Source organism: Lycorma delicatula, chromosome 12 (genome assembly GCF_047948215.1).
Source record: "Lycorma delicatula isolate Av1 chromosome 12, ASM4794821v1, whole genome shotgun sequence".
In the NCBI taxonomy this organism is placed as follows: domain Eukaryota; kingdom Metazoa; phylum Arthropoda; class Insecta; order Hemiptera; family Fulgoridae; genus Lycorma; species Lycorma delicatula.
Window position 1 is genome coordinate 3,658,396 of NC_134466.1, and position 22,223 is coordinate 3,680,618.

The 22,223-nt window shown below is 28.9% G+C and overlaps 1 protein-coding gene across 1 annotated transcript; it reads right to left on the reverse strand.

Moving 5' to 3' along the window:
• Positions 1-340: 340 nt before the first annotated feature.
• Positions 341-21,642, reverse strand: LOC142333338 (uncharacterized). The gene is made up of 6 exons (XM_075380360.1): positions 20,338-21,642; positions 16,599-16,777; positions 12,586-12,768; positions 7,401-7,504; positions 4,876-5,096; positions 341-571 (listed from the first exon to the last, which is right to left on the reverse strand). Exons 1-6 carry the CDS (start codon positions 20,885-20,887, stop codon positions 384-386), a joined length of 1,425 nt encoding a protein of 474 aa, XP_075236475.1. The 5' UTR covers positions 20,888-21,642; the 3' UTR covers positions 341-383.
• Between the last annotated feature and the right edge of the window lie 581 nt (positions 21,643-22,223).

Below are 22,223 nucleotides of genomic sequence, written 5' to 3' on the forward strand. Positions count from 1 at the left end.
ACATTGCGGATAATAACTGACTTTACCCTCGTAAAATTACAACACTGGACTTAAGTTTTACTTACATCGTATATATTGTTGACGGGTACATTTTGAAATGAGGTATAGCTCTTTAACTGTTAGGTTTTGGGAAGGATATTTAAGAATTGTGTATTCAAAAATGTTATAAAAACTGCGGGGTTTTTCCATTTAAAAGATAAGGTAGAATGTACATAACAAAGTTATGTAAATGTTAATTGAAAAATAATGAACACTTATTTAATAATTCTATTTATTAAATAAATTTATTTAACAAAATTAATAATACAAATGAAATCTGTAAACTATTTTGTACAAAAGTTTTTATATGTACGATACTAAATTTTATAAAAATTAATTCTAATTTAAATATCGTCTGCAGCTTCCTTAAGGTATCTTCTACAGTACGCTGGTGTTTTTCGAATGCGTTGACCGTGAATGGTAACAGCATATTTCATTAACGGTACTTTTCTAACGTATATTCCACGACCATCCGGTGTCCAACATCGAAATTTACAAAGTTGTCCTTCATTTGGTGTTATTGATATCCAGCCTGGAAATAATTATAAAAAAATATAAAACATTAAGAAACTAAAATAAATTAATTACAATTATAATATTATGCATGAAAAACCAGGTAATCTTTCAGTCTTGCCAACATTGTACGTGCAATGTTGGCAATACTGATTATGGAGGTGTGTCTGTATATGTACCACTGCACAGCCATATTGCTGATATTATTTGACGTGAAGAGTGATGCACAACTTGCCATTTTTAAAAATTTGTTTATATGATTTACAGCAAATCATATTAAAAAATGGTGACTGTTCTTAAGTCATTTATGCGGAGTTTTCACAGATACATATCTTCATAATCATAAACTTACCGGTAATGTAACAAATACCTGGATTAGTACTAAAAGAACATCCTCAGCATAAAAATTCCTACCAGTAAGGCAAAAACAGTTTACACACCTGTTTTGTTAAATCCAACCTGATGACCAAAGTCATTCGAGATTAGTTAACAAATCTTTATATAAAGTTTATGAAGAATATTATCAAAAGGTTTGCATTTTTAGCTGATCAATTTTACTTTATTTAAAAATTACTTAATTAAAAATCATTAAAAATTTTTGTGTTGTTTTTGCAAAATGAGCTTACTCTTTGCAATTTATATCTATGTCATATGAAGCAAATTTTGGCTTAAATGGTTTGTAAGTAAATTAAATTTTCCAATACTGTACATTAGAAAATCTATAACAGCTTCACGAGCAGCTTTTTTACACAAAAAATGTATTCATCATTTCATAAGTTTTACCTAATCATAATTGAAAAACTTTGATGTGAACACTACATGACTTCCTTGCACGTACATCTATTACATTACATATATGCATTTTTTTTAAATTAGAAGTACATAAAATTTTATTTTACTAATAAATAACCTCATATTTTTTCTTTTTTTTTTATTGTTATTGAGTAATTATTTACTTGTAATTTTTTTACAATCAAAGGTTAATAATTATTAATAAATTAATATATTTAAATTAAAAAAAAAAGTTGAACAAAAAATGGAGATGAAGTTGATTTGAACTGATGTGCTTCCTCTTGTAAGATCCAATTTCATTAATTAAAATTTCATTTGGCTATAACTCTGGAACCGATGAAATTAAAGACTACTTGATATTCGTTGAAAAGCTCTCCATGAGGGCTTATTACTGCAGTTAAGAAAAAGTCCAAAATCCAAATATTTTTTGCTTTTTTGGAAACTTTTGATTAATCAATTGCAATCAAAAGGGGAGGTGCACAACTAGATGTTACAACAGTCCAAGTCCAATATTTCAACATCCTACGACTAATCATTTTTGAGTAATGCGAGATACAGGGGTTACACCAAAACTAGTCAAAATGGATTCAGGGATGGTCAAAATGGAAATTTACATTGAAATCTGAAAACCAAAATTTTCTGAGATCACAATATTTTCTTTACTTCATACAACGAAGTAAAAATTGGACCATAACAAGAATGATCGTATAAAATACTGCTAATGCAGTTTGATTGTACAATATAATCAAAACAGTTATAATTAATCCGTTATAACAAATTGTTGTTTCACCTTGATTTCAACAAGACAGTACAACAGTTCTTTGTTGGCTATAGATAGCCAACATGATTTGTGGATTTAAATACATGAAATTACTTTAAGGTTTTTAAAGTCTACAATATAAACCTTGAAGTATTGATGGACTTAAAAGTAACTTTAGTAAAGAGATCACAAACATTATTGTTGAAATGTCACAGATAATTAAATGAAACTTCAGCAAAAAGGTTTTAATAATCAATACTTATAAGAAGTGGACATCTGAATACATAATCTTTAAGTTGTAATAATTGTTTATAAAAATAAAATTAATTAAAAAAGGTTATTTCATTTCATTTTATCCTTTAAATTTTCCAATTTTTTTTTTTGCCTCTTGCATAATCACACATGAATATAACTTTTGTAGTAGAAATGACACACCCGTAAAACTCAACAACACAACTTTGAACATGAAAAATTATTTAAATTTTCATACCTGTATTTAATATGAGCCACATTTCAATAAATCATTAAAAAAAATATAGCCAAAAAAACGGAAAATATAGTAAAAAAAATAAATAAAGGTTTATCCGTCTATATATGTACACGCATCTATTTTTAGTAAGTCACCTAAATATTTTATGTATTTATAATATTTAGAAAGAAACAAGCATTTTAACACCCTATTAAAAAAAATCTGTCAAGATTTCATTACAACGGTGCTGATTTTAAACCACTGGATTGAGCTGTAAGGTTAAATCAAAAACTTCCCAAATGTATTAATGAAACTTCTTATCAGCACAGGCATGCATTATCATGAAGAAAAGAAATCCTGGTGACAGCATTGATTTTTAAGTATTTACCTTATTTTAAAAAAATTTCACAGTACATCTCCATTTTGATTACAGTTTCCCCGAGTCTGTGAAATTTAATAGTAGGACACTATTTTTGGGCCAGAAAACTGTCTGAGCCGACTCAGCTTGTATTTTGTTTAGCTTTGATGAATTTGAATGACATCACCGAATGGACTGTTATTTTGGACTTGACATTGATGTATCAAATTCATGTTTTATTATCGGTTACGATACGAGAAAGAATTCGTTCCCCTCTTTCTTTTGTAGTAGTCGAACAATGGAGATGCAGATTCCATCCTCTGATTTTTCTGGATGCAAGTCTACTACATTTTCGGGACCCATCTTACACACAGTTTACAATAGGATTAGATTTATAGTAACAATTCTGTACATAGCACTGTATTAAATGTATGGAAATTATGTGAAATGCATTTTCTTGAAGTTTTGTAATTACTTATTCAGTATGTCATCTTTTTAAATACGTTCTCTGATGAGGATAAAAATGCTGTTGATGAGAACAGGCTAACCGTTGACATAAAAGAATGTATGATTTGTTGATCTTAAACACACTTTCAGAAACGAGGCTCGCTACAAAAGGTCTCACATTTCTTGATCAATAAAGCTCAGTGGTTCACCTAAAAACATCAGGAAATTAAGGGATAGCACGATACTTGTTGAAGTAATTAGTGATGAACACAGTTGATCCCTGTTGCGTCTCCCTAATATGGGTGGTATTAACATAAAAGCTATGCCTGAAATCCTTGAATACTAGCTGAGGAGTAATCTTTTGTCGGGACCTTTTGGAGCTTGATATCTGTGAGTTTACCGATGAAGTTTGTCCTCAAGGTGTTGTTGAGGCGAGACGAATTATGAGTCGTCAGAGTGAAATAGAGAAACCTACTTCCTCTCTTATATTGCATTTAACCTTCCTGTACCATCAGAGTAGGTTACATGTCTATTCAAGTGCAACCATTCATTCCTGACCCTGATCTCCTAGTAGAAGACACCCCTCAAACTATCACCTCTCTACCTAGCCCTGATGGGCTTTACCAGAGGTCATCTTATAAACTACGGTATATGACATCTTTCAATCACCTTGATCCAGGATGCCACCAATGCGAATGCCACAAGAAACTCCCATCAGTGTAACTGTTACTAAAAATAACAAAACACATCTCAAGCAAGACTAAAAATTTTAATTTAAAATCTGTGAGGCTACAGTGGTAAAGTAATGCAAGCACGTTGTGTGAGGCTGGACCAATCATCACCATCAACTAGTAACAAATGGGATACCCCTGGGGCACTGTTTTGGGAGGTGCAATGGGGTGCTATAACAGCACCCCATATAATATCTCTGCAACAACTGTTCGATTTTCAAAATTCAAATGCAGTATTTTCTAATATAATACAAGATCACGATGGAATCAAACCAGAACAAAAAGAGCAATGTTTTTTTTTTCAGCAGTCGTGGTTTTTAATTTTTAATATTATAAATATTCCTGGAAAATCTTTTTGATTTAATTTTTTATTAATGAACAGAAAAATCAAGAAAAACTTTCTCACTTAAAATTCTTTGTAGGTTTTATAGTTTATTAGGTTAACAACGATGACACATTTAAAATGAGTGCCTGTAAAAAAAAATTAAGAAATAAATAATAGAAAGACCGAAATATTTAGAAAAGTATTATATTGACAAAAAAAATGAACAGGTAAATTTTTAAAATGATGAACTGTTTAATTTATCGCACCTGTCTTGATAGCTGGCTTAATTGTAATCACAATAACAATGAGTTTTGATTTATGACAAAGGTATGTGATAACCAAGGTGGATTTGAATATAAATAGGTAAATTAATATCGAGTTTGCTATTAATTTGGTATATTTATTATCGTGTTTTCTGTCTGTAATTATATATAAACACACCTGCATTTGATAAAACAATATCTGCACAACTTTCATCAAAAGATATTCCTTGAAGAATAACATCATCTGAGGATTTCATCGGAGGCCAAACCTTTAATCTATTTTTCCCACCGGAAGGTACGACAAATATCGGCGTACCAACAAATTCATCATATAGAGCATCTGCTTTTTCAGTTTCACATATCGTCACAGGTAACGTTTCTGGACAGAATATAACAATTCTGAAAAAATATTTCACAAATAATTATTATAATGTAAATTTTCAATTATACAAATAAAACTGATTACACAAATTTTGTTTACAATCTAAAGACTACATACCCATTTTGATTATTAAAATGTCCATCATCAGTCTCTACTCATGAAAAAATACTTATCATTACACTTCAAAAGGTAATAAAAATGCTATATTTGTTATTTTCTATGAATCTTGGGGAGCAAGTGAAAAAAAACCTAAATTAATTGACATTTATCAATTAAATTGGGCATAAGTGTTTTTATATTTTTTATTCTTACAAAAGGATTTTACAATTACTTTTTGTGAAGAAAAAAAGAAAATAATTGGTTTTCAACAACGTTGATTTCCCAACATTAGTACAGCCCACCAGATAAACATCGCCTGCAAGAAAAATTATTAATTTATAGATATATAAATAAACAGAAATCTCATGAGAGAATATACTTTACGAATAATATGAAAATTTAAATTCTATGCATCTAAAATGATTTTAACAATCAGAAAATATTTTTATATTTATTATTACAAAAAAATCCTGTTATATTTAATTAGATTTTTAATGTAAACCTAATTCATTTAATTTTTTAAAGAGTAATAATTTTCAATTCCTAACAATTATAACAAAACTCAGTATTTTCACTCAGTATTTTTGAAAAGTCCTGAAAAATTAAATAACTTTTAAACTGACAAAAATAGAAAATTGATTGCAACTTCATTTATGAATAAGGTAGTTAGAGTTGTTTACTTAATATTTAGTTAAAATATTACAAACATATTTTGATACAAAAAGATTGCAATCACTATCTCACTTTGGTTTAAATGCGGCTGAATCATATCTACAGTGATAAATTAACAGAAAAGGAGCGTCACAGTTGCAGAGTAGATCTCCAAGCCCAATGACTACACTTAAATATTTTCTTGAGAGTTATAATAAAACTAGGGTTTTTAAAAAGCAGCTGAACAGCGCTACCGTATAAATGAAAAGATAATTACTCACAAAGGAGTAATCGCAGAATATGGAAAAAAAAATTTATTATAGATCAACATAGTATCAAGTAGTAGAAGGAAAATATTCTGAATATTTGCTTATAAATAACCAGATAAAATATTAAATTACTCATTACAAAACCAACATGTTCGTGTGCGTTAATCCTTTTGCAATATTTTAAAAATTGTAATAAAATATTTAACCCATTTGTGCCCTAATCTTTTTTTGTTTCCAATTTCCTAAACTGTTGTTAAAATATAATGTTAAAATTAGATTTGCCTGTTCGTGTAATTTTCTGGTATTACAATTATTACAGAATGTAATTTAGTAAAAAACTAGACAAAACACAAGATGAAAAACAGACTACCTATGTAAATAAAATATAACGTAACAGAAATACTGAATTTAGAATCAGTCTAAATCATAAATATCGCATATAATCATTAAAAATGTTTAAATTTTAATGACTTTAATTGCTGCTACTACTATATAAATCATTCACTTGACTAAATCCTATGAATGCTGAATTTAAAATATAGAAAGATGATAACAAAAATCTACATGCTAAACTAACAAATAAACTTTGCTAAGTAATTTGCCATCCAGACATTAGTAAAACAACAAAATTTAACTGATACTATATACATAAATTCTAGTTACTAATTTTTAGGATATTCCTGACAAATTCAGGGAGACAAAATTTACAGGCTTTCAACATTCAGAGTAAAATTCTTCTGCACGGTGTATGTGGTGATCCACTTTGCATTTTTTCTGTGCTGCTTTCCCACATTGTATACACCTTATGAGGATTTGATTTTTTCTAAAAAAATTGGATTTTTCATCGCACCATACTTCTAGCACGAAGAAACATTTTTACTTGGCCTCCCAGTAAGTGCTCGGACTACAGAACATGTACCTAAGTATAAATTGACCACATATGACCAAATATCTAGTAAAAGCTAGTAGATCTAAGTTACCCGCTCAATCTTTAGGTGTGATGTGAAATAGTTGCCGTGAATTATTCATATACATTAAAACAAAAAGGTATCATCAGCTAGAACCAAATTCTGTTCCTTATATAGATTCAGTAATTAGATATATTTTCATTTGTTTGATCGACTACGGACATAAATTTTTATAATGCTGTATACAAGCTGGATGGGTGACATCAATTTTTTTTCAGGGCATTGCTCCATATTGTTAATCCAGTTGGTGACACATTTCTCATTATAGGTAAAACAGTAACTATGTTATTGTCATGGTGTCTTACCATTGTTACTCTAGTAACTTCATCTGAACCTGAGGTAACTGCCTCGATTTTCTTTATTGTACAAATCTGGTTTTGGGAGTGGTGCCTTTTCTACACAATCTGAACTCACCATTCCTGTTACATGATGCCCGTACTGTTGAAAAGCATTTGTAAAGCAAAATGACGTAAAAGTTATTGAAAAATAAGTCATTACCACCAATCCTAGAAATGAGGTCAACAACCACTGAACCCCCAACACCCAGTATACATTACCCATACAGGCACCTTGAAGCGGTTCCGCATGAACAATACGTCTGAGTTTGACACAAACAGCCCACATTTTGTATCCAAAACAAATTGGCCTACCATGCAAATGTTGTTTGGCACCATATCTCCTATAAAGCATCACGAATTTGTTAACATCACCAGGAAAAAATTTACACCATCAATCAATCATTCAACATATTCCAAAATTTTTCCAAAGCGATCATCATTTTTCAATTTCAAGTAGTAACAAAAATATTCCGTATTCACAATACTTCATGATCTCTCTAATATGTATATGATTGATATGTTTGTCTTTGTTAATTATCTGATTGATATGATCGCTCTGATTGTGTATATCATGAGATACCTAATGATCTCATCAAATCGATTCTGGGACATGGCTCTACACACCGAGGCATTTTGTACATTAACTACGGTCACCCAATACATTCATCTTGGCGGTAAAGGATTATATCCAGAAATAAACAAAATGGCTATAAAAAGGTGAATATCATTTTTCGATAACTTAAATGATTTGTTCCCTTTTTCAGTATAATAACAAACTGAATTTTCAATGATAAACTCAAATATTACATCATCAAAAAATTTATTAAAAAAATCTGTGGCGAACAATTTTCATTTAAGAAATCTTTACCCATTTCTGTCCAGTGAATGCATTTATTTTTGTTTGGTTTTTCGTTACTTATGTATTAACACCACCGCAGCTACAGCTTTATTTAAAAACAAAGTAAATCGGATTTTGGTAGAAAATGGGACGATATAGAGTTTAAAATAGTTTCAAAAGTCTCTTTATTAATTTTAATAAATGGTTATTTATATTTATAAATATAATTTAACCAAATTTAACCTACGCTCGCTTCGCTTGCTAACCTTGACTAACTAATTAACAGGAGTGTTTTGATTATTTAAATAATAAATAATTGCAATAATTACTGAATTTATTAAATAAATACTCAAAAAATTACGGTGTTAATTAGTCAAGGTTAGCGAGCGAAGGTTAAATATGATTAAATTATATTTATAAAATAAATAAATATAAATAACCATTTATTATAATTAATAAAGAGACTGTTCTCTTAACAAAGATAAAGCTCAAAATTTCCTCTATCATGAATCTGGACAGGAAATGACCAAAAACGTTTTAGATTATGACCTCTAGTGGTTGAAACCCACTGTTAACAGATGTAGACATCCAATTTCTACCGATTGTCACAATTTATTATCAGAAATATGATAATAATCATATTTCTGATAATAAGGAAACAGTAAGGAAACTAACTGTATTCAACGACAGAATAATGTATTACGATTACACAAAAATTAGTAAGATATACATAAAAAACAAACATACCTTGAATGGTGTGTCATGTTGAGTTATTGATGGTATAGTATGGGAAAGAGATTTTGCATGGTATCACGTTACAGTAGACCAACACACAACAGTAAAATATAACAATTATTATTATATCATTTACTCAATTGAAATTAAACAAAATGTACAAAGTTGATAAATTTTGACAGTGAGCACAAATGGGTTAACAGAATGAAAAATATGACTTCTCATAGAAAAAGAAAAGAAAGAAATAGAAATGGAGCATCAGATTATTAAGTATGAATCATGTAGAGTGATATTTGGAAAATTAAAAAAGTTAACTTATCTCTGTGTTCATATTTATAAATGTACTTACTTTGTTAAATAGAAGAGCTGCTACCTTCCTGGCACCATAACTCTAGAGCTACGGTGCAAAAAGGATAGTATGATAATCATTCAAAAAAATGGAGTATGGGATTTTTTTGCATTTCTCAATGTTTCATGATCCAGGACCCCAAAAAACAAAAAAAAAGTGAAGGGTTTGTACATATGTACATAAGGGTGTTGTATGTTGGAAGCTTAATAATGTTTGACTGGATAAAATAATTTTGATGAAATTTTGTAGACAAGTGTTTATGAAGCAATTTGTTAGTAAAATTTTGGGATCAATATCTCCAATGTGTGGGGGGGGGTTGAGGGTCAAATTTCTCAACTGCATACCTTTAAACAGAATTTTTTTATGTCTTCCTAAGCGTAGTAGTACTGCAAGGCCAAAAAACAATAATACTTTGGGGCCAATATTGAAAGAAAGAGGCAGATCAATGTTTAAAAATATAAATTTTCTGAATTTTTTAAAACTTTTTTAATTTAATTAAATATACAATAAAGTTTCATCATAATTCATCCCCACCCCAAAAAACAATTCTTAGGTAATATTTTATTGGTTGTAAAATTTTCAGTTGAATTTTTTTTCTTTTCTTTCATTCAACAAAGTATCATGTATCATTATATTTTCACCACATATGAATATATAGCCAACGCCAGGAAAGAATAACAACTTTGTTGTTAGCTTTTTTTTTGATACAATAACAATATCCACTAGCTCTATTAAAGCACTGTCAATAAAACTATTTTCAAGTAACTCAACAACATAATACTTTGGCTTAAAAGAAAGGTCCTTTTTAATAAATTTATCAATAAAACAAAATAAAATTAGAAAACTTTCTTACATGGAAACAACCTTTCTCTGTCAATGAATTTTAAATAATACTAATTAAAATAACATTACATAGCGAAGCTTAGAGACTGGTTAGAACCAGTCAAAGTATCAAAAAAAAATTTTAATATTTTTTTTTATAAAACCCTGAATTTAAAAAAGACATTCAAACCAACACAATGGTTATTCTTCATCCACTGTATTCATCTGAATCCTTTCTCTTTCCCAAGTTGAAGAATGGAAAATTTGACATGATTCAAGCAGAATCACACACAGGCAGTGTTAAACACATTCACCAAAAGAATCTTTCAAGATTATTTAATTCAACACAGAAGAACTGGAAATTAGCGTGTCTGAGCTCCCAATTGAACTACTTTGAAGGTGGACCAATAAATAAGATCCAAATATAATGATTGATGAACTTTTGGATAGTACCTCATATTTGAATATTCCAAAATATTTTCTGAAAACTGGTGGTTGACAGACTTAAGGACTGAACACGTTTAGATCTATAGATATTTTTTAAAGTGTTATATCAACTTAATTATCAAACTGTTTGTTATAAAATAAGAGTAAATCAATTAAAAACTGATTAAAGTTACCTCTATATTCCCATACATTATACAACTGATTAATTAATTCTTCAACACCGAAACCACTTTTAGCAGATATTAAAGACGTATAAATAACATTTGCATTTTTAGGAACTGCTGCTTGAAGCGACTGCTTAGCTCTATGAATCCAACCTTTCCTATCGCCGACTAAAAGATCAACTTTATTGCCAATTAAAAATAATGGCCTCTTTCTACCTACAAAAATATTTTTTTTTTAAATTACTGAAAAGTCTCCTTCAACTACTAATTAATAAACACACAGTTATATGTTGTACGATCTAAATTTCAAAATGATGTCATTAAATCTAATCTCTGACAAATTCTTGATACTATAAATTACAAAAAAACACTGCCATGCAATAATTAACCAGTATATCTTAAATATATAGTTTTACTTAACAGTAAAACATTAAAACCATGAAATTTAGCAAATACTTCTACTTCTTTTTCTGTTTAGCCTCTGGAATCACTGTAAGGTTCATCACTTCAGAGGATGATATGTATGAATGTAAATGGGCTGTAGTCAGTTTCAGGTGGACCATTTCTGTCACGTGTGGTTAATTGAAACCCAACCAACAAAAAACAATGGTATCCACGATCTAGATTTCAAATCCAAATTTTTTTTTCCAAAAGTTTTGATTTTTTTTTAGCAACTATACTCTCTAAATACAGTATAATTTTGACTACAGAAACATCACTTGGTCAAGAGGTTGTCTGGGGATCAAACGAATTTTTATTTTTCTCTCAATTCAATTACACTGGGCAGATAATGATGTAGACAACGATACTGAAATTCATCTATTACGACAATATTTTTTTTTAAAGGTAGTTTTAACTGCATTTCATTACTCAACATGTTTGAAATTATTTTATTCTTTGGCTTTGATTAATTGATATGTAATTAACTGTAATTTTGCAGCAAGATGTAGCTCTTTTTTTCTGTTTAGCAAGGTATTACTTCAGAGAATGACATGTATGAATGTAAATGAACTATGGTCTTGAACAGTCTCAGGTTGACTATTCCTGAGATGTGTGGTTAATTGGAACCAACCACCAAAGAACACCGGTATTCAAATCCATATAAAAGTAACTGCCTTTACTACCATTTGAACCTTAGAACTCTCGACTTCAAAATCAGCTGATCTGTAATGACAAGTTCATCACTAAAGCAACCCATTGGTTTCAGCAACATGTAGCTCCAACTAATTATATTCAGTCACTAAAAAACGTTATAATGAACATTTTGAAGAACAGTGGATCAGTAGGGACACAGAATTCAGTGGCTGCACACAAATCCAGATTTAACAACCGGTGACAACTCCCATCGGAGCATATTCAAGAAAACATTTCCTGTTTTCAACTAAGGTGCATTGATGAATTGAAAACTGCTGTTAGAGACTGTATAATTTTTATTTTTCAACATGGGAAAGAATGTCTAAACACAGTTGGTGATTGAAAAAATGCGGGCAGACAATGGAAGAGCATACACAGATCTAATTTAAATTAAGTTTTATCAGTAAATATATTAAACAAATGTTTATTCCTATAAATATAAGGGGACTTTATGGCCACTTTATAGAAGATCGAGTTTGAATAAAACCGGTCAACCGGCATCTGCAAAAGAAAAATACTGAACAATCTTACTTTCAAGATAGTTCTCGTGTAAAATAATTTTTTTTTTAATCTTTATAAAATATACTGACCAATTATATTAAGTATTCCAGGCCATATACTGCAAGGAAAATCAGTAATATCCACCATTAAAATAACTAACGCTTCTTCATTTTTAATTTTTGATAATAAACGTTATAAAATTTATAATACAGCTTTATCTGTTTCTGTCGATCCTGAATATTATCCACAGAAACAGATAAAGCTGAATTATAATTTTTCATAAAATGACATCTTTGACAGGTTATACTACGTAAATCTTGCACAGTACATGATGAAAATATTTCACTCTGTAAATATCCGGGTATACCTGGATCCTAAAATAAATCAAAAAATGTAATAATACTATTATAATAAAAGTTAATAACAAAATTCATTAAAAAAAATTCTAGGATAAAGCAAACACTAAATTTAAATGAAAATCATGCGTATTAAACCACAAAAATGAATATCTAAGAAAAAAAAATGAAAACAATGATTAAATGTTGGTTGAGTCACAAAATGATTTTTTTTTACTTTCTCAGATACATAATTCTACTACATAAGGAAATATGCCTTAATAAGGTATAATTTCGCATCATGGAGTTTTTGTAGGTCTTGATGTTTCATGACCTCTTCCACTCAAAAAAAGAAACATAATTTTTGCATTGGAATATTCTGGATGAATGTTTAAATGTTAGCCTGTTTTTTATTTGATATTTCCAGACTGGATATACCACTTCAATTGAAATCTAATATAAAGATTCAGTAGAACATGTAGAAAGGATACCATATGCAAGGTTTCCTATGGAAGCCATGAAATACAATGTTCATAAAGTTAAATATCGTAGTACTTAATTTATAAGTAGGACCATTTTCTTGTAACCAGCAGTTTCACTCTTCATTTTGAGGTGAAGCTACAAAATTTGTAATAATTTCTGAAAAATGTTCTTTAGTTAATATTTTTTTCAAAAAATCATTCTTTGTTGCAAAATAAAGCACCAAACGAAGTGGGCAACTCTAACCGAAAGTCCAGTTTCCTAACATTCTCCTGGAAAGGAGAATGTAAGAGTAATTGATTAATGTCGTGTAAACTATCAACTTGTAAGACTGACCGATGACCTCAACTACATTTCCTATTCCATAAAGTAGACGCTAAATTAAAAATAGTGTATTAATTAGCACCACACAATAGAGAAAGTTAGGCACAGAAACGTCTGGCATTCAGAATAAGATCAAAATGATTAAATGTTTCATATATAATATATTTCCAAAAGCATAAACAAAATTCAGCACAATACAGTAAAGTACAGAATCAATAAGAGCTCTTACCTTATTTTATTATTTTTCTCTTTCTTTTCTACATATCAAAAGCATTTTCGAGGAAATTCCTCATCATCAGTTAATTAAAATTAAAAATTAATTACACAATAAAATGCTAAACATTAATATAATTACAAATAAGACATGATATACGTGTCAAATAATTAAAAATTGAAAAACATTAAAACGTTTTGTATTTTTTTAAACATTTTTGTGGCCAGTCACTAAATACAACACTGTATTTAATACAATGTACACTTTACCTAATATTGACAAAAGTGCTGCTATCTATAGCAGCTTTGATAAGAGTATCATTATCAAATTCTGTCTGCAGACTGATTAAGCCAAATTTCTATCTCTATTTATATATATGATATTTTTCTAAAATGTTCAATTTTTTATTATCATTTTCTTTTGCGACTTATTTTTAAATTAGATTCTGTGTCAGTAATAAAGTGTTTATTCACTATTAGATGGTCGGCAACATTAGAAAAATCCAATTTATTGTTTATAAAATATTCTAAAAATGTTACTTTAAATGATCTATTAGTTTTTCCAATACAAATTTTATCACAATCATTACTTATTATTTTATAAATACCACATAAATGATTAAAATCGTTATTAACATGGTTTTTTAAATGTTTTATTATATGCTTGTTGGACTTATATTTTTCATCATTATAAATGATTAATTAAATTTTCAATAATATTATTAGTACAAGAGTATTTTATACAGATATTATCAGTGTTATATATATTATTTATAGGTTACAACGTTGTTACGTTTTTAGATTTTGTTTTTTAGGCTTTACATCCATTTTTTACTGCAATACTCTTTATAATATTTATTTCTACATCCACTTTTTTCTTGTTCTGTGTGAAATGTATCGCTCTATTTAACACTTTTGTAAATAAATCAATTTTGGGTGACCATGAGCGATTAGATTTTCTATTAATAGTTATTTTACATGTTGTAGATTTTCTGTATATTGATATGATACTTTTTGTTGATTTTAATATTAACATCTAAAAAACTTATTTTTCTGCACTTATCTGTTTCAAATGTAAATTTTAAATTATCATGATAGTTTTTCATTATTATAAGATGTTCATCATTTATAACAAGTTCAAAGATAACCAAAATGTAATCAACATATCGAACCCACAATAGAATTTTGTGTATATGAGTAATAGCATAAACTATTTTATCTTATTTTCAAATTTCTGCAAATAAATTTGAGAGATGACGTTCGATAAAGGAAATCTCCATCAGTAAAGTATTCTCTTATTTATAATATGCATTATTAAATTAGAAGTAGTTTTGTTGACATATGGTTCTAATAAAGGTGAGAAAATTATCAATAGATTTTGGATTTCATTATTATTTTTTAGTTTATCTTTTTTATATAAATTGTATGATCTACAAGAATACTAGGGAATATACGAGATCTGTAAGTTAAGTAATGAGACTAATATTTTTTAGCAGCCAAAGTGGCAACACTGTAAAGTTACTAGTAAACATATGGTTACATGAACAGCTGATTTATATTAGGTATTAATATTTTTAGTTTGTTGTTGCCACATGAGACGTCAATAAACGTTTCGTGAAACAAGTTTTTGTTGTGTTACAAAAATGAGTGATACTAATTATGAGCAATGTTGTTCGATCAAGTTTTGTGTTAAACTCTGAGAAAATGATACTAAAATTTTTAAAAATTGAAAAGGTGTATGGAGATGACGTTCTGTCATGTGCTCACGTTTTAGCATTTTCAGAGGGCTGGGAATCAGTTGCGGACGATCAACTCTCTGTAAGACCGTTAACATCAAAAAGTAACGACATTATTGAGCGAATCAGAAACTTGATAAGATACAACTGGTGATTAACTATCAGAATGATTGCAAAACAATTGAATTTGAACCATACCACAGTCTGTCAAATTTTGACAAACGAATTGGACATGAAAAAATTTTATGCAAAATTGGTCCCTAAAAGCGTCACCGTTGAACAGAAAAACAACAGGGTGGAATTGCGCCGTGATCTTCTAGAGTGAATTGATACTGAACCTGATTTTCTAAAAAATGTTATTACTGGTGATGAAACTTGTTTATTTGAGTACAACCCAGAATCAAAACGACAAAGCAAGGAGTGGCACACTTCAAACTCACCACATCACAAAAATGCTAAAATGAGGAAATCAAAAATCAAAACCACACTAATTTGTTTTTTCGATTAGTAATGGTATTGTCCATAATGAGTTTTTACCTACAAGACAGACTGTAAATCAATATGCTTACTGAAAAATTCTTGAGAGACTGCGGAAAAGAGTTGCTTGTGTGAGACCAGCCATCAAAGACAACTGGATGCTGCATCATGACGATTCACCTTGTCACATTACACTCCCACTTACAGTTTTGGCTAAGAAAATATTATATTATATAATAATATATTTATATGGTAAATCAATCTTAGATCTAAGTATCTTATCGATTATTTTTGTAATAAAATAACAAGGTACAGATTTATATTTAATTAACGAACGCATTGGGTTACCTTGCTTGTGTATTTTAGGAAGACCAGTAAGTTTCAGGGCAAATGGTTTAAATTGATATAATCTAGTGCGAGACTACAATTTATAATCATAATCCAAAATTGTCTTATAATTTGTTATTAAACTTTTTGTAATCTTTAAAAATTTATTAGCCGGGTCTTTTATTTACTTAAAATTATTAACGGTTATATACTTTTCAACTGAATTATTATATTTTTCAACGGCATACATGTTTTATCTGATTTTAGTATAACAAAAATATTTTCTTTTAACTCATCTGAGAATTAACTTACTTGGCAATGTATAAGGGCACCACAACCGCCGCAAGGAACATTGCTCATTGGTATAGTACTGTCTGGTGTACCATATTCAGATCGTTTATTAAATTCTAATAATTCCTCATCTGAATCTTGTTCTTCCTCAAATATGTCATAATCTTTCATCCATTTTTTATTAGATATATGTTTAGTATCTGAAAAGTCAGTCAAAAATAAGGTACTTACGTATTAACGCCACCGCAGCTACAGCTTTATTTAAAAGTAGTCAATCGAATTTCGGTGGAAAATGGGCGGATATAGAGTTTAACATAAATAAATAAATATTTATTTTATAAATACAATTTAACCAAACTTAACTTACGCTCGCTAACCTTGACTAATTAACACCATAATTTTTTTATATTTATTTAATAAATTCAGTAATTATTTATTATTTAAATAATCAAATTATTATTATACACGATGCAAGCGTAGGTTAAGTTTGGTTAAATTATATTTATAAAATAAATAAATATAAATAACCATTTATTAAAATTAATAAAGAGACTGTTCATTTTCCACCAAAATCCGATTGACTACTTTGTTTTTAAATAAAGCTGTAGCTGCGGTGGCGTTAATACATAAGTACCAAAAATAATTTTAATATCGCAGATAAAAGTTATTATATATAACTTTTACATTTTTTTATTATGAAAAACTTAGTAGCAATGTTATAAGTAGATTTGCTTACATTGATTACAGTAACTGATCATAAACAGGCGGCTGAAATTTTATCTTTTGATAATTCACATGTAAAACATAGATCCTCACTTCAACATGTAGAATATTAATGCTGCAGGGAAGTCTCCTCAGTCCCTTCCGCTTTTCTTATTGTTAATTAATGCCTCAAAATCAAGAACCATTTATTACCCTCATCACAGGTTATAAAATTAAATCCATACCTGATGATAATTATATAAAAGTACTTCTAATTTTTACGCTACTAGTTCAAATAATTATTCAATGAATGTATCTTAACCATTTAAATACACATAACATTTCATTCTGCTTCTCAGATATATGCTAAACAGAATTTCAATTAATGGTATATCCCTAACCAAGTTATTTTCCACTGAAGCATTTAAGTAAAACATTAAGCCACAGTGATTATTAAAAATATTTATTAAGCTTATATTTTCCCTTTATATTTACTTATTTATATCTTCCCTTCTGAAGTAAAATATCACCTCTTGGGATTTCCAAAAAAAAGTCAGAATACATACATTTTCAAGACAAAAAAATGCGGAGTCTCAGATCATTGTTTGGTACCTCAAATAAACCTAATTAACAATGTGTTTAAAAACTGTAGTCGCTCATTAAAAAAAAAACCTTATCTACACATAACCAGACAACCAAGCAATGTTTTCATATAATTAAAGAACAATAATTCAGCTTACAATAAAGTGGTTGCTTTATTATTCTTAAATAAATTACCAAACCATTTAAAATAGAATTAGAAAATTTTCTTTTAAATAAAATATATTCCGTATTGTTTCTTAATCATGTATTCTATGATATTCTGATCAAGGTTTTACCACAGTTTCCCTTAATCCAACCAGGCAATTGCAAGAGCATTTCGTGGTAAAACTGATAGGTATCACTTGTTAAGATGAATACCACCTACATTTTAACGTTCTTATGCAGATATGTAACCATATATTTGATTTAGAGACGGCAAAAAGGAAACCACTTCACTTCTCACTCCTGTAGTAAGGTTGGTTTTCATTCTTGAGAATCAGAATAAAATTTCTGTGATAATATGACGGAACAACATTACACATGGTAAATACCACTATGGTTATGATCGATAAATTATCTGATTGATTTTAGAGAAATATTATTATTTTTTAAATATTTAAAACCCGGTGAGCAATTTTTTTGATGAAAATTCAGAAGGATGCACGAATTTGCATCAATCTCTTTTTACTTTCTTTTTCCCGTTTAGCCTCCGGTAACTACCACTTAGATAATTCTTCAGAGGATGATATGTATAAGTGTAAATGAAGTGTAGTCTTGTACATTCTCAGTTCAACCATTCCTGAGATGTGTGGTTAATTGAAACCCAACCACCAAAGAACACCAGTATCCACGATCTAGTATTCAAATCCGTTTAAAAGTAACTCTGGCTTTACTAGGACTTGAATGCTGTAACTCTCGACTTCCAAATCAGCTGATTTGGAATACGCGTTAACCACTAGACCAACCTGGTGGGTTTTGCATCAATCCCTTAATTTTTATATGTGTAACTGAGAGGACAAACATATCGCTCTATAACTTTAAATTATATTTTTCATTAAATTATATAAAAAAAGGCTTTGATCAAGCAGAGATCTCTATAAAAGTATAAATTTTGACATAGTTATATATAAATAAATATTAAATTTTGTGGTATGTTATTCCACAGAAAAAAAAGGAACTGATCAATATTTGCATGGATGAATCAAGGGAAACCACAGTAAAACTTTGAACAAAGAAGCATCACAAGATATACAATTAATTATAAGTAGTTAATATGCAAGATTAAAAAGACCAAAATAATTATACTTAAGATGTAAACACGTGAAATAATGTTAAAGTAAATGTAAATTATGCTAAATATAAGTAATGCAAGGGGTAGCTGAAATGTAACATACAGTCCTTCAAAACCGACAAATGAAAAAAGATAGTCAAATCAAACAAATATTGTAAAAGTACATTTTATTTGCTACAAAAAACTTATTTATTTTTCCACTTATAATCATTAAAAGCTACACATTTCTCCCAACGGTAAACAAATTTTCTCATTCCATCACTAAAGAATACTGCAGTATTTCCTTGATCCACAATCACACTGCATCATTCAATTCATCATCTGTGGTGAAATTAAACATTCCTCTTAATTGTGGAAAGAAGTAAAAATCGCAAGGTGCCAAATCTGGTATTTTACAGTATTTTACTCAACCGAAAGAAATACACCAAAAGACTGTTGCAATTTCTATGTGATAGTAAGATGGAGAACACAATATAGCGATTTTTCTTACATGAGGTTAGTTATGAAATACTGTGTGAGCAGTGAAAATAGTCAAATGGTGATGTTCTACTATTTATTACTCATTTTTATTCATGTTCCAGTTTTTTATTCAATGTTTGGTGTATATTGTCTAATTATTTATGATCATTTACCTTTATTTAGGTTGCTAATGACTGTTATTATTGATGCAACTAGAAAAAATGAAATAAAGTTGTCTTTTGATTAGAAAATTAAAAAAATAGCAGCACAGCTTCAACTAAATCTTGAGAGAAAACAAATATAAAATATTTCCTTATTAATACAATAAAGAATACACATTAAATATAAATAAAATTCAGAAAAACTAAATAAAATATTTGACAATGTCAGAATGGCAGTTCAAACAGACCAATATGTTAAATAATTTTGGATTAAACACAATTAAATTCATATTCATGATAACAATGGAAACTCTCCTAAGTATTGAGGCTACAAAGCATTCCCCAGCTACCATACCTAACTAAAGCTACCAGTCAAATATCTTTCTCTTACATAAACTGACTTAAACTAATTTTTTTTAAATTATTTGAAAGACAATACTACTTTGTTAAAAGCAATTAGCACTTAAGTAACCAAACATAATGAAATCTGAAAAATAGAAAATAATAAATAAATTTTAAGAAAAAATATAAACATGTGTGTGTAAATTATAAATAAACATCTTACTGTCTTTTAAGTTATGAACATCACTTTCCTTATACAAACAGTTCACTGATTCTTTCTCATTCTCTGGAAAGTTGCATTCATCAGCATTATTAAAATTCACATCATCGGTACCTGACACTTTTACTTTAGATACATTATACGGTAACACAACGGAATTGGTTTCTTCACTTTTTGTTAATTCATCCTTTTGCTCATTAGTAGTTAAACAAGATCTATTGTCATCCTCTAAAATATATTTCAATGAGGCTGGAGCTAAAGAAATCCTACTGAGATTTTTCTCTTCTGATTTACTTCTTCGAATCTCTTTCTTTTTTTGAAGCAAAAAATCTTCATATTTATAAAACGAATGATATATCACTTTTTCTCTAAAATTATTCCTCAATTCCTTAAAAGCTACATAGTTTTCATAATCTGTTTTCAATTCTGATGCACTTTTAAAAGAATAATTACGTTTAACGAAACATGAATTGCGATACAATGATTTATTTAAAACTTTCAAAAATATTAAATCACTCAAAAATTCGCGACGAAAAAATAATATACCGCTCATGTTTATACAAAACTTAAATAAAATACGATAATCAAAACATCATAAAAGTATGGTTATGTTCACAATAATTTCACTTTTGACAAACCATCAAATACGGGTTTTATGTCCAAATAGGATCAAATATATCTCCCGTAATCATCGTTTAGCTTAGTTTACATTCTAAACTAAATATCGTTCACATAATATGCATAAGTTTTGGTTTCGTACTTATACAAACTTACACATGTTCAAACACAACCTCACGTTTTTTTTTTAAACCTCTGAGTCCACAGTTAAGCATTACTTCAGAGGATGAGATGAATGATTTGTAGCGTGTATGAAAATGCCATGCCCGACCGGGATTCGAACCCAGGACCTCTGGGTGAAAGGCCGAGACGCTAAACCTCACGTTTTAGTAGCCCATCTTCTATACTGCGCTGATTAATTGAATATCGATCATTATTATCGTTCACTAGAATCAGTTTTGTAAACTAGTAGTCTTAACAAGTAATTTTCAGATTTCGGTTAAGTAATTATAACGGTCAGATAGCTCCTTTTTTACACCACTTACATTTTTATTACATAATTATATAAAAAAGTATGTTGATTAGCTTTTTTAAGCCTTAAGTATTTTTTGCATTGCCCATTGCTCGTTTCAGAAAATAAAGTTAATTGATCTCTCAACAGCTATTCATTGTCGAAGGATAGTATATTCAATATTGCCGAGCAGCTGAAGCTCGCTGTAACTCTAAACTCATTAATATATATGTTACTAAAATATATATAATAGGAGAATACAATCTATACTATTATATAAAGAAGAAAAGGATATTTACTGGTTCAGAATAAACAAAAAATTTGATGTGGACACTACATAACTTCCTTGTACGCCTGATAAATTACACATACACATTTTTTTTAAAATGAAAAGTACATAAAATTTTATTTCATTAATAACTTCTGATATTTTTTCATATATATTATTATTTATTGCAAATCTTTTTTTACATTCAGAGGTAATAATTATTAATAAATCAATATAATTTTTAAAAAAGGTTGCAAAAAGAAAATGAAGTCTGATTTGAATCGATGTGCCTTTCTCTTGTAAGATCCAATACTTCATTAATTAAAATTTCATTTTCCTATATCCCTGGAACCAATGAAAATAAGTACCACATATGACATATCCTGAGAATCTCTCAATGATATGGGCTTATTGCTGCAGTTAAGAAAAATTCCAAAATCTAAATGATTTTGGATTTTGGGCTTTTTTGGACACTTTTTGTCTAGTCGATTGCAATAAAAATGGGAGGTGCACAACTAGATGTTACAACAGTCCTAAATACAAAATTTCAAC